This window comes from Lichenostomus cassidix, chromosome 6 (genome assembly GCF_008360975.1).
Source record: "Lichenostomus cassidix isolate B80296 chromosome 6, HeHo_3.0, whole genome shotgun sequence".
Classification (NCBI taxonomy): Eukaryota; Metazoa; Chordata; class Aves; order Passeriformes; family Meliphagidae; genus Lichenostomus; species Lichenostomus cassidix.
In genome coordinates this window covers 15,997,805-16,012,304 of record NC_139487.1, presented here as the reverse complement: position 1 = coordinate 16,012,304, position 14,500 = coordinate 15,997,805, and the positions used below count along the sequence as shown (strand labels likewise).

At 34.9% G+C, this 14,500-nt stretch overlaps 1 protein-coding gene across 3 annotated transcripts in view; it reads left to right on the top strand.

Moving 5' to 3' along the window:
- Window positions 1–13,889, top strand: part of PCGF5 (polycomb group ring finger 5) — a 62,974-nt gene extending 49,085 nt beyond the window's left edge. For 2 of the 3 annotated variants that reach the window (XM_085065254.1, XM_085065255.1), the window contains 3 exons: window positions 198–287; window positions 2,146–2,205; window positions 4,381–13,889. In XM_085065254.1, the coding sequence (XP_084921380.1) occupies window positions 198–287; window positions 2,146–2,205; window positions 4,381–4,428 (198 nt within the window). In that variant the 3' untranslated portion in view covers window positions 4,429–13,889. The remainder of the gene's footprint in view (window positions 1–197; window positions 288–2,145; window positions 2,206–4,380) is intronic. The other variant, XM_085065256.1, reaches the window with a different exon arrangement.
- The last annotated feature ends 611 nt before the right edge of the window (window positions 13,890–14,500 follow it).

Sequence of the window (14,500 nt, the reverse complement as noted above, 5' to 3'; positions counted from 1 at the left end):
TTCCAGTTGAATAACAGTGAACAAAGTAGCATATTGTCAGCATGTTGTGTTCATCCAGATTTGATATACGTGTCTGATGGAATTGTAGAATAATGATAGGAGTGGAGGGATTAACTCTGGAGATTCACTTAGGAGTTCATTTAGACATTAAAATTCTGCATCCCTTTGTCTTACTGCTTGTTCTGTTATATTTTAAGCTGGATGTACTATGCAACGGAGAAATCATGGGGAAGGATCATACTATGGAATTCATCTATATGACAAGATGGAGACTAAGAGGCGAAAACGTAAATGCTGTTACATTATTGATAAATGATGGTTTGATATATTTTTTATACAGACTATACATGCTTTCACAGCTTAGGCCAGAATATATTCTATGACCCTTCAGAAAAACCTTATTTAAAAATGCTTTTTGCATGTTTTCTGGATTTCTTATGTAAAACCCTGTGGGTGAAACCCTGCAGCACATATATTGTGTAGATTCAGAACCTTCAAAATAGCAGATATACTATGTGTACATGCAAGGTCTGCTCAGAGTTTTAAGTTAACTAACTGAAAAATCAAGCCCTTGTTCTTTTTCAGCAAATTTCCTTTTGGTGACCTTTTGAGTTAAAATAGCTGGGGAATCTGTATCCAGCAGTTCTTCAGTAAGAACCTGAAAGTGACAGTGAAAAATTATTGGTGAAATCTAATTGTTTTATTACTGTTTCTGTTAATACTACATCTGTTTTTTTAGATATACTATATAACAATAACATTCAGATAACAACCAGATGGGTTTTCTTTGCTGCATGTTTACATTTTAGAATTGCAGTATTTAATTTTTTATTTGACTTTTTTTCAGTAATGATATTCAGTTTGATTTAGTATTGCCTAGTCTGTTTATTTTTTTTGTTAGGAGTCATATTCCCTTCTCTTTTTTTATACATTTGTTTGTGTGTGCCTGTTGATTGTTCTTCACTCTTTATTACTTTGTAGTATAAGCAAGTTTGTCTATCATTACTACTGGAGGCTAAATTGGAGTGCAGCTAAAGTTAAGCATTTAATTTATCTTAATGTACTGATCTGAAGAAAATTCCAAACTTTCTCTATTCTTCTTTTTTTTTTTTGTTTTAAACTTCCTCATGCTCAGAATAAAAAGCACTGGGGCACAGACAGAGAAGACAGAGGATTAGACACACTGTAGAGTTAAAAATTCACAAGTTTCCTGAAGTTTTACCTTAATCTGAAGCTGGGGGGGTAATGATAGGTTTTGATAGGAATTAGGGAGGTCAATAGGCAAGTATTAATTAAATTTCAAAGTAACATTGCACTGAAATTTGGTGATTGCTGAAACACCAAGGTTGCACAAATAAGGGAGCTTTAACAAGAATTTTTCCAATACAGCCTTGAAACCAGTGGATGTTTGTTTGGTTTGCCATCTTGTATTTTTGTTAGCGTTGGCTGTACTATTAGGAAGTGTTGAGGCAACAGTGATAATGGAATTTTTTCATGGCAATTCATCCTGCAGTCCTTGCCTACAAATAGACTTTTGGCAGCTGCGTGAACTGGAAGCAACAGTAACTATGATCTTGACAAAAAGATATTTATACTGGTGAAAATTTTTCAAACATCTCAGAATTATAGTTTTTAACATTTAGTGAATGCAAAAGTTGACAACTCTTGGTTAAGTTTGTAAGCTATGTTTATATACACACAGCAGAGCCAGGTGTGTGGTCATCTTTTGTTTTACGTAGTTTTAAATCACTCCCCTAAAGTCAGACATGACTAAAACCTCTAAAAATTTCATTGTGCTGGTAATAATCTAGTAATATCTAGGCTTCTATGATTTTGTTTTCCTCAATGAAGTTGTAATGGTAATTAATTACAGTTTCTTCTTCTGAATGAGGATCAAGTGAATCCATTGTCTACATCTTTGGTACTATCGACCATGAACTTTTACTGGAATAGCTGTGGACCTTACATGAGGTCTACCTCAAGTAAAGAGAAAACGTCCATTTATTCATTAAACAAGTCTTTCCTGTTTTTAAATAAGTAAATTAATTGTAACCTTTACATTTAAAAATTGAAAAAAAAAAAGATAAATGTGTATGTCCAGCTGTGGATGCCTCTTATCTGATCAGAAAATCATCTCCTTCGCAGTTTCGGTGTCAGAACTGCTCATCTTCGCAAGTCTGCTCACAGGATGGCACTTTTTATCAGGTAAGAGGCACTCACGACTGTACATACTACAGTCATTAAGGTCCTGTCAGCACCTCCATTGTAATTCAGCTTGTGGAGTTTTTATAATTCCTCACTGCAAAGTGCTCTGTAAGTGAGGCCTGAGCATTTTCATTCCTGCAGCACAAACTTTATTCAAAGGGTTTAGGGGTTTCTTTTACTTTATTAGGCCAGGTTTCTTTGTGGCTTTTTTGAGAGATATCATTCTATAGGTTGATATCCATATCAGCCTCAAAGGAAATCTACCTCTTCCTATCTCATTCCTCTAAGCAGCATTGGGTAGTCACTGGCAAGGGATCAAAATTGAAGAGTGTGAGTTAAAAGAGACTACATTGGTTTCATCTCTTTATGGGAATTCATATGTCATTTTTAATGGAGTAAAGAAATGTTAGATTTTTCTAAACACTGTTCCTTTCCCATTTTTTAAATTAGAAATGGAATAGTCTCCAGAAGCTAAACCTCCAGAACCTGCAAACTGAAGCTGATTGCTAAGTTTCACTGACCAGTCTGGTTCTCAATATTATTTAAAACTATTTCAGTTTCCTCATTGAGAATTTTGATTTGAACTGATTTCTAGAAGTTAGTTTAAAGTTTGAAATATTATTTTTATCTTGAGTAAAAAATTAGAGCTAGTGATAGAGGGTCACTCCCTGCTATTGGTGGAAGTGAACTACTGCACTCATGTCTCCTCCAATAATTAGAATTGTTCCCGCATAGTTCATTTTATTTGTACAGTTTTGTGATTTTGTTTGCTAAACACTGAGCCTCACTGGTTTACTTGGCAATTTCAGTGTGTGCTCTGTCTCTGCCTATGTGCACTTCCAATTAGATGTGCACACTTTTAGAGACAATTTATATACTCAAAGTGAAAACCATGTGAAATAGCATTTAAATAAAATGGTAGTCATATCCTGTGCAAGGAAAAAAATTAATGAGAGACCAAGTACTTTATGATACTGCAGATACAGTTGCTAATTGCACATGCAGACTACACATGGTGCTCCCTGTCTTCTCTCCTAAATACTCCTGATATTGTTAATACTTCTGGGTTTACCTCTTGATTTCTCTGCACTCCAGTTTGTAAATCCCCTGCAAGTGTGATCACATTTAGTTCTGGTGATCATTTCACTGCCATGGCATGGGAAGTTTATTAAACCTATAGGTCTGGAGCTATGTCTTTGTTTCTTCATCTCTGTTGCATTTGAAGGATGCAGCAAAATACAGAAAAATATTTCTGGTTTTAATGATAGCTTCTGTAATAATTATTTGTATTTCCAAATTTGCAATTAAAATAACCTTAAATTGGCTTTGTTTCTCTGTCCTGTGGCAGAGAAGTATTTGAGGCTGTATAGCTGCTGAGACAAGGAGATTTGCCAGGGTTTTATGCTATAGAAAATGTCCAGTATGCTAATGAAGTTAAGAAGAAAACTTGACACTTAAATGTGCTGACAGACTGAAAAATAAGAGATTGTGTAAAACTACTGTGTGAGCAACAAGTGCCCAGATATTCTGCAGCCCTTTTGAGAAACCCATCCACTCTTGCCTTCCATTCCACAAGAGTTTTGTCCAGTTTAGGGATTCAAGAAGTTGATTTGCCTTTTTTTTTTTTTTTTTTAAGCAGGAATTAATAAAAATTTTTCACTAGATCTGATGTTAAGGAGTTTGGACTCAGGGGAGAAGGTAGCTGTCATCTCTCAGAAAATCAGCTGACAGCAATTTGACCTTTTTTTATAGTATAGCTATGGAATCTCTGTATATAAATTTCAAAGTACATTACCTATAAATACACTTTGGTTTAGAAAGTATAGAATGTCAAGATTGCTTTTTATCAAACACAGCAACACAGAAATAAGACTCATTTGAGCACTCCAAATATAAATGTAATAAAACATAAATATTGAAATATATAAAAGATACAGAAATTGTATATCAATGACAAATAGCTGATAGATTTGAAGTACAGGGATGGATTTAACTGTTGAAATGTATGGAATTATTTCATATAAATAAAACTGTCATATACATCTGTCTTACAGATAAGCTCTAGCTATTCTTAAGGTAGTCTTTAATTGCATTTTCTTTGTATTGTTTATGAATCATGTCTTCATGCTTTCTTGTCTGTTTTTGTTGTTGTTCTTCCTTTGCTTTTGTTTTCAGTCTTACCCTATGGTACTTCAGTATCGACCTAGAATTGACTTCGGTTAGACCAAAGGGCCAGATCCCACTGAGATGAATCCTGCACTATTTGTTTACCCATCGACAGATTGCACAATGAATGGATGTGCCTGGATTGGGGGGACACAGCCAGAATTTCAGCATGCAAATAAGGACATTGTCTTTCTTAAAATTGTCAGTTGCATCTCTGTTGTTTCTATTAGAGCAAGCCAAGTGCCATTCTGCTACTGAAATGTGCATAATGATATTTGTGTATCTTAAGAGTGTGCTGCAAATCATAGCCAAATCATGAAGTGTACCATCAAGATTCAAAAACTATGGAATATTTTTGCTTGCGTGTTAGAAAATTTTCCTGGTCCTAATATTGATTACACTAGCAAAATGGCAGAGTGCTCATTCCATGTGGTGTTGCAGTTTCACACACTTACTATTTTACTGAATATTGTTGTTTAAATCATAGAGTACTGTACAAATAACTAAGGATTATACCTTGACAATATTTTGTATAGAAAATATATTTAGAAAAGTGGTGATTGGGCCACTACCTTTTCCTTGATAAGGTTCTCATGGGTCCAGGTATAGCTCACTCATGAGTGTGCAACAGTCCTTTTGCAGTGAATGAAGATTAATTACACTGAACAAGAGACGTAGAACGTGATAATTCAAAATAGCAATTTTAAATCTTCTAAATAGATTCTGCTAACATTGCTTAAAAGCATTGCAGCCTTTGTGATTGCACTTTTCTATGGTTTCCCTAAAGTTTGGAATTTGGGATACTAGCTATTTTTGGAAAAATGGCTTCTGGTCAGATTACACTTCTTCTAACAAAGCCTCCCTAAAAATGAAGCTTAAATAATATAAATATCTATGGAACAAATAAATTCCTCTACAAGATTATGACCAAGGCAAAATTTTACATAATTATTAGTTTTCATAATAAACATTTCATTTTAAGATTGAATAGAGGTCTATAATATGCTAAGACAAAAATAATATATAGCTTTAATTACATACTGTATCTCTTGTGAATATCTGGGGTTTAGAATTCATTACAGAAATTTTCATTAGTTAAAGTCACATCATCAAACTATTTTCATAAAATTAGAGGTAATGCAATACTGAAGATAAGTAGTCTGACCAAAATAATTGTTCAGGTAATCTTTTTTTCCTAAGACCTGGTAGTGCTGGATAAAAAGTGATTGTTGCCTTAGGTATTGCAAGCATAATGGTTCTAGTATGGGATGTTTATTGGGGTTTTTGGTAATGTTGCAGGGAGCATAGCAATGTGTATGTTTTCTGTCTTCCATTGTCTTTACTCTGCTTAAAAGTCAGTATAGTTTTTCTGGTCAGATTCTCTGGAGATACTTATAGTTCCATCATGTTATGTAATTTCTACTTAATACATGCCAGCTAGTGTTGTAGATAGCTATTTTCTTTTTTTATGCCTTTTGCATACAGCAAAAAGGAACCAAATCAATTTTTCACAAGCTACTGTAGAGTGAACTGATCATTCTTAGATAGACAAAGTGAAAATTCTTTCTCGGGATCAAATATAAAAGATAGATGCAAGGCTGTAATTCCTTCGTAAGCTTGTGTTCATGTACAATAGTATGTTCTGTAGGAGAAATAAGCATGTTGTGGATTAAATCTGGCCCCTTTAATGTTGTTAGGAGTTGTAACGTTGATGACTCGAGGAACCACAAGCAGTTGGGTTGAATTCTACCACTGCACTCCAAAGCCTGTGTGACATGCAGAAATCACGATGCTGTCGGTAGCAGTCTGGTTAGGAACCCTGCCATTGCAGGTCAAGGTTGCACATATTGTGCAGATGCCAGTGGAACTGGGCAAGAAAAACGTTTAGGAGGAAGAAGCTACTGCCCCTTTCTTGAGGCACAATGTGCTGGCTGATACAGGCACTAGTTTGCCCACCCAGTCTGTGATGCGCTACTTGACAGAAAGAAGATACTCTAAGGAGGGAGGGCCCTTCTCTGCAGAGTCTCTAGGGAAAAATAAATTCTTTCTATATATAGAGGTCCTCCTCATGGAGGAGCTTGGAAGAGCAGAGCATGCTTTCTGATTGAAAATCATTCTTCTCTTCAGTATATACAGTTGTTTTGTACAGTAGAAATAGGATATTATTTGTAAATATTTACATGCACATACAAATTACACCTTACAGTTTTTATATATTTCACGTGTTTTTATACCAGAATTTTCACTGTAGATTTGCTTGACATGAAACACCTGTTTCAGTTAATCACAAAACTAATGCTAGGATGCTTATGCATAATTTCTGCTTGGTTCAGGGCACAATTTTTTGCTCAACAATTGTGTTTGCTGTTTTGACAAATTTGAGCAGACTTGTTTTAAAAAGACAGTTACATATAAGTTTTAATCCATCCACCTAACAGGACCCTTGGAACAGCACTATATTGCATTGGCTTTGGAATGGCAACTAATAGAAGCTTTCTCTGACTGTTTGATAACTTCCTGTCTTCATAATTCAGAGAACCACAAATTTTCTCAATCACAGTTGGACATTGGTTTTGATTCCTGGTATTTTCTTGATGGAAGTTAAAGCTAGATTACAGAAGGCAAATCTTCATTTTAAGCATGGAAAATACTGACAGATCTGAATCGATGTTCCAAGCTGAGAATGGTGGCATTAAATGCATATGAACTAACCACCTACACTTTATGCATTTCTGATTTGATGGCATGGTGCCTGAGTGCTGCTATAGTTTAATAGTTTTTGTAAAAGTGAAGTGCCAGTGAAATACATATCTTAACTGGGCAGCTTGTATAATGCAGACATTGCCTTCTTTATGGGAAATTTCTCTCTCATATAGTACATATGTGCCATGTCTCTACAGATACACATATTTAATTCATTTGTGCCAATTAAGAGTGTCTGAGCACCATAGGAATATAAAATGCTTGTGCAGATTCCTGTGTGCCAAAGATGGGGTAAAGTGAAATGAGTACCTAAGCATTCCCTTCAGACTGCACCATATGCCATGCTAGAGCAGATGCCTGGATGGAGTCACACTTTCTGAGCATTTCCATGACAAAGTGTCACCACTGCATGCTTGTAAAGCATAGGAATATAAAATAAGTGTTGCTGCCACTGTGTTTCTATGGCTTTCCCATATTAGCAGTATCTAACTGCAGAGGGACCTAAAAAATTCCGCACTACTACCTAACCTTGCTGTCTCTTATTTAGCACATTTGGTGCCGCTTGGGTTTTTTTCCCTAGAAGTGAAAAACTCATTTATGAAAATCATAAACAACTTTTTGTTGGGCATAGCTGGCTGCTGCATTTATCTAGTAATGAGCTGTAAGCTAGAATTTAGAAACAAGATCCTGTAATATCTCAAAAAATATGGAATTAGAAGATTAATCAGAAATGAATCTTCCATGATGCATTATGACACTCCTGGTAGCTAAGGGTCTAGTCCTATGAAGCTTTTTTTTAAATGAAATACCAAATAGGACTGCTACAATAACTGAAGTGACTCATCACTATAGTGGGTATTGTTCACATGAAAGCTTTTGGGATTTGGGTCCTAGGAGTATGCAGTGCTAGAAGTATATTGTGCGTACTCAGCTAGCTTGCAGTTATGCAAAAAAAAAAATTATAAAAGTATTATCTTGACTTTATTGAAAATGTTTTACAAAGTGAAGTGCCTGATTACTAATACAGAATACCTTTTAATCCCATTATTTGCATTTGACAGGGTAATATTTGCTTCTGTATTTTATCTATGGTCTTAATATTTTCAGCAAGAATATATCATAAACATAGTGTATTGAGAGGCTTTCATGGGAAAAAAGGGTAAAAAGAAATGTGTTCTTTTAGATAATTTAAATCAAAGCCCCTTCCTCCATCTCAGGAGAAATTGTATTAAAATAAGTACTTCTGTGTTGAAAATATTCAATTTTCTGCATAAGGAACCATTTAATTCTGGATCTTGGTCTTTTTTTCTCCATAGTTTTCAGCAATTTGACTTGACTTTTCTGCTGTTATCACAAACAGTTCTAGTGTATGTGCAGGAGAAAAGAGATTGATCCCATTCCATTTAGAAATAAGCTAGGCTCTTACTGCAGACAAAGTAATGGTCCAGAGTTTCATCTCATCTCTCCCATGTATAATTGTTATACATGACTTTGTGAGAGAAATTTTTCCTTCTCTGCTGTTTTCTAAAATAACAAAATAGGTCATGGCTTAGTTCTTTAATGGAACCAATCACTGAGTTGTATTGTTTGTGGGTTACTTTACATCTTCATATAACTGAAGACAACAAGGGGCATTAATTCACTCCCCAGAAAAAAATCATTATTGAGAGGACTTGCAACAAAAGAAATAGCATTCAGTACACAGATACTGTGTCTGGTAGAAATAGTAGAGAACAGATAGCTGTTCAAAACCAGTCTTAAATCTCAAAATAAATAGATTGAGCCTTGGTTATAAAGGGGCTATATAAAATACTGGTCAGTTACATTCACTGATCTAACTCATTTTTGTCCTGGAAAAGTGCAAAGGCAATTTAGACTTACATCCTTATTCAAGAGCTTGGTCCACTTTCTTCACTTAATCTGGCAGATTGAAGGTATCTCCTTGCTTCCTACAAAAAATGCATAAATCATGCTGCATATTCCCCTCGCATTTTACTTCATGCTTTGTTTCTTGTTATTTTTCTCAGTTAAAATGTCTAAACAGGCCCACTCTCTCCTGTGATTAATTCTAGGTTCTTGCACATCTTTTGGCCATTCCCGTACTCCACCCCATTTCCTACCCAACAAGTCAAAACACTGAGGACTTACAAAAGTGAAATTCCACATAAGGTGTCAGCTCACAGGTTTCATTTATCAGGCAACTCTCATGGATTTCAACAAAGTTTTCACAGTTCTGCATTTTCAATCCTTTATAGCCAGTTTGAGCAAGGTGATGCTTCCACAAGGGTTTCAGATGAAGACACTTGTTTGAGGAGGGGTTGTATTCTACTGGAGTTTGTTCCAGGATGAGTTCCAAGACACAGGGGGACTGATTCACCTGAAGGAAATGTGAAAGCTTCCAACTGCACATTTACCTCTAATTTTGTCACGTAGGGGTTGTCAGACCATCAGACCTCAGCTGAAACATTCATTGTAGAATGTCCTTCAGAAGATGATCTTGTAATGTTAATATATTTTTCTTCATAAGCAGATCTACCTGTTGGTTTTCTTTTCTACCTACTGTGTACTCTGTCTGTAGGTCAGATTAAAACCTTAGATTCCAGAATAGGAAATTGATTAATTAATGAATTCCTGACAGATTCTTCCATCCAAGGTATGTGCCATAAATCTTTTGCATTCAGGTAGCTTTCCACTACAGTTGAGCAAGGATGTTGTTTCATTCTCTAGTAAGCAATTTAGGTCTCCATGGTTCTGGAGTTTGACAGTGATGGGTAGAAATGTCCAGGCTATCTTTTTTATTTGCAGAAGGAGACCAAGTGCTGTAAGCTCAGGATGGAGGAGAAATTCTGGAATAAAAGATGTCTATAAGTGGTAGTTTTTGCTGTTATATTAATTTTAACCAAAGATAGACATTGGTTTGACTTTGCTTGTTTTTCTGAACCATTAGGTACTTTTCTTTGAAGTAACTTTTATGTGTATTTTTAGGAAATGTTTCTAACATGGTCAACAGATGACAGGATGAGGTGAACAGAAGTAGCTACTGTGCATTTTCCTTTTTCCTCATGATAGGGAGTGGAAAGTAAAGAGTTGAGAGAAGGTTACTATACAATATACAAAATGGCTGCAACAGTGAAATGTTTTTGCTGCTAGTTAACCAACTGAGGGTTTTATAACAAATGAAGTTGTAATGAAGATGCTCATTGTCAAAGTTCAAGGCACATATTTTATGATGGTATTCTACTCCTAAAATTCAGTTTTGTATTATATTGAGTATGGTAGATATTGTTCCTGTTGTCTCCTGAATTTTGATGTGGTAAAATGAAACATGGTCCATTTTCACTGAAAAATATCACATAGTAATTGATTTAAAATTGGTCTCTATTGTCAGATATTTAGTTTGTTCATAAAAATGAGGTTTTTTTAAAAATAAACTATTTTTATGGATAATGTGATTGCCTAATAGTTTTAAGGGACCTATTTAATACCAAAGGTAAAGCCACCCAGAGATGGACTTGGAATATGACATTGACACTTTTCCTGGAGTGCCTGAGTGGTCAAGAGGTACACCTGGAGTCAATCAAGAAGAACTGGACCAGTGGTAGTTGTCTTTGTCACCAAGCTAAAGGGTTAGGCACACCTAGCAGTTTCCAAAACAAATTAGAAAAGGAAAAAACCAACAGGAATAGCATAAAGGTTAACAGACATAGAGTAGCTCTGAGTCATAGCTCATGTTTCTGAAGAAAAGCACAAAGGCTTGCATTTGCTGATGTGTCTGCTATACCTGGCCTGTGAACTAACAAAAAACTCAGTGTGCTGTCAATCCTGTAAACCTTCCAAAGCACAAAATAGTCACCAAGCTACTTTTGGACTTTCTAGTTGTAGTTCAGTGATATTTTGGAGGGTGGAAAGGACAGACTTGGAGGATAATGAGAAGATATTAAGTATGTTTTACAGATTTTTATAGCTATTTTTTTAGCAAATGGCATTGCTGTCCTTGACGTGACACCATTGATTAGCAAGAAGTGATTATTTTACTTGTGCAGTATAAAACAGAGAGAATAAAAAAAAATCCAAATTATCTTGATTTCCTTTTCCAGGATAGTGATTAACTAAACTGGAAAGTAATAGGTCAATTTAATTATTTAGCTGGCTGAAAGATTTCATTCTAAATACTGATCGTATTTTTTCCTCAAATAAAAGCTTCTTAGCACAAACATGAAGCAATGCATCATTTTTTTCCCTTATTGCAGACTTAACTATTGAAAGGAAAGTATTTTGCATTTTTTTTAATTAATGCAAAGCCTGAATTGTTGGATGTTCCAGGCTACTGAATAGATGATATAGGGTTACTCTCAATGGATTTTTTGGGGGTGGGGGCCTAAGTGTCCTTATATAAGCTGTGATCCAAGTTATAAGAAAGGAGCCTATGGTGAGCAGTAATAATGTTCTAATGCTTCCTTGCATTTGACCAGTAGTTACCAGTTTTTAATAAAGCAGCCCTCACAGTACTTACGAGCTCATAGAACATATTGTGATCTTAAGTTGCGAATTTGTTTTAAAATATAAAATGTTTTAAGCTTTTTGTCAAAAGTGATAACATCCTATTACAAATAAACCTTTTTGTGGTTGTAAAATTTAGCTTATAAATCATTCAAATTGAAGTGAAAAAAACACAGGTCATTGTTAATGACAGTCTATCCTACTATTAAGAATATATGTATTTTTGTAAAGGAAAAGCACTTGTAGATATTTAATCAGTCCTATATCTGTCTATGTTAATGTTTTGGAAAAAAAAAAAAAAAGAAAACAAAATGCTGCTTAGAGAATCACTTACCTTTTTTTTTGTGCTCAAATGCATTTTCTATTGATTTATGGAATGTTTATTCTGTGTGAAGCTGTATAGTTAGTACAGCTGGGCTAAATGCATTTCTCACCTTAATCAATTGTATCTGACCACGATAATATATTTTGTGTCCAATCAGAAAGCAATTGCAAAACACAGGCTTGTGGTGCTGTTTTTCATCTTCGATATTAGCTTCATCCTGCCTTATAACTTTTCTACTTCATACTGAGTGTAAAAAATGCTAACCATTTTTTGTAACATATGTGTTTCAATGGACATTTCAGGGTATATCTTGTTGATTAGTTGAATTTTAATGTGCTCCCTAACATTTCTATAAGAAGATGACATAATTTTAAATACAGTACTTACTAAACCATCCCCTGGATGAAAATGTATGTAAGATTAGTCAAGTTTAATACTTGCCTTCCTTCAAAGGAAAATACTGCTGGGTACATATATGGAACGTGATTGCATCACTTAAGTTTCTGAGAATTTGTACAAATACTATTTTTTAAATCAAGAATAATTCACTTCTTGTAATATTTTGCAGCTATTTGAAACCTCACTTTCAACTGTATTTTGATTCACCATAATGCATTAACACAGCTTCAGGAGAAAAAAAACACAGTAAAGAATTTTATGAAAGTACAGTAAAGAGTGGCAAACATATTTGTTTGTAGTTATTAGGGTACAATCCAAAATCTCTTATTTCAGGGGGATTCTACAGGGATCTACTCCATGGGTCTGATGCTCGGTTAAGTTCTTCAGCTTGACCTCAGTGGAGTGACTTTCTATAATTATCCTTGTAGCTGAGACTTGAAATGAGCCAGACTTCCCATTTCCTCACTTAATTTCCTTTCATGAGTGACTAATATTGTTTAAATTTACTCTTATTATATTAACCTTCTCATAAGCAAGTTTTGCAATAGTGTGTGTGCACTAGCAGTAGAATTCAGTGATAGGAAATCAACTGAGTAAATACGTGTGTCTTTGACTAACTGGGGGAGAATTTGACTCAGATTATGAACACTTGAAATGGCATTCTCTCATTTATGTCCATGCTTCACAAAGATCTGCAGCTGATCAGGATTTGATGTGTTTTATTATATGAACATTGTTCATTTCTATCATTTTTGTTAAGAGCTAATTTCTGTAGTAATTCATTAGGGTCAACATCTCAGGGTCCACAAAGTAGCAGTTGAAAAAATAGAATTCATTTGATCTGAGTGCAATACCAGTACTGCAGGCTTGTATCTTTTGAAGAACCAAATATGTTGTGTTTTGAAGTATTTAAAAAAGCACTGTAAATTTCTCCCAGTTCTACCAAAGGAATGTGAGGGTTTTTTTTTAATCTAGAAACTGAGTGTGGCCCTAGGAAAAAGAAAAAAAAGACACTTGTAACTGAGTCAGCACTAGTGATCAGTTTTGCAATTATAGAGGAGAAGTGCTGGTACTTGGGGGTTTTTTTGGCAAAACCCCGTGGCTGTGCCTCTTGATGCAGAGTGATGCCTGTTCAAATCTGCATCAGTGTTTGTAAGCAAGATTGATTTTGAAACAGCAGCTCATGCAAACCCTGCAAATGGGCCTCTAGAACCTTATGTATAAATGTATCAGGTATGTAATGACATTTCTAATATTCTACCTGTATGACTCAGTACTGGTGATGTTGAGTGTTTCATGCTAATGTCAAGAAGGTTCACAGCACCTTTATAATGGTTGATAACAGATGACAATTTGGCCTGACCTGTATGCTGCAAGATGCCTCTAGCCCAGTTGGATTAATTTTATAAAAAATCTAGATGAGCAAGAAGTATAACTAATCTGCTTACTAGCACTGAATTGCTCCTTTCTCAAAGCAATAAATATATTCATGTTGTAACATCTGTTGTGCAGCCTACAATACGAGTTGTTTTGTTGCATTGTTTCTATATAATTTATTTTGTGCAATAAAAGAATCTCTGGTTTTATCTGACTTCTCTCTAGTTTTTCATAATATTTGAATTGATACATTTGCTACCTTTTTATCTTAATCATGCAAGCATACTGTAAACTCACAGAAATGCAAGTAGAAAACAGCATGCAGTAATACTATGCACTGTAGAAAAAACAGAAGGTACTCACATGGCCTGATTTTGTTCTAGTTGATGTCATAGAGTGCTACCATTTGTTTTCACGGGTGCAGAGTTCTGCCTACTTTTACAGCTGTCTGGACTTGGCACCCCGTTTGTAAAATACAAGCAGGTGGGTTACAGTGTCACTGTGTGCTTAAGGCTTTAAAAAAAATAAAATCCCAAAGAGCTTCTGCAATTTCTTTTTTAGTCTAATTTCAGTGCTTTTTGTTCTATCCTTTTTTAATGTTTTTCTGAGTTAATATGATTTCAGTAGTATTTATTATTCTGTGCACTTATCTTTATTATGTTGTTGAGTTGTTTTAACTCTAAGGTAGTGTAAAATAAACATGCATGCAAATTGGAAGCTAGAGGATATCCTGACAACTGAGCCCTTGGTGTGAAGTAACATTATTCATACTGTATAGTGAGTTACTGCAAAGAAAAATAGTGGAGGAAGCCCTGTTATTCAGGA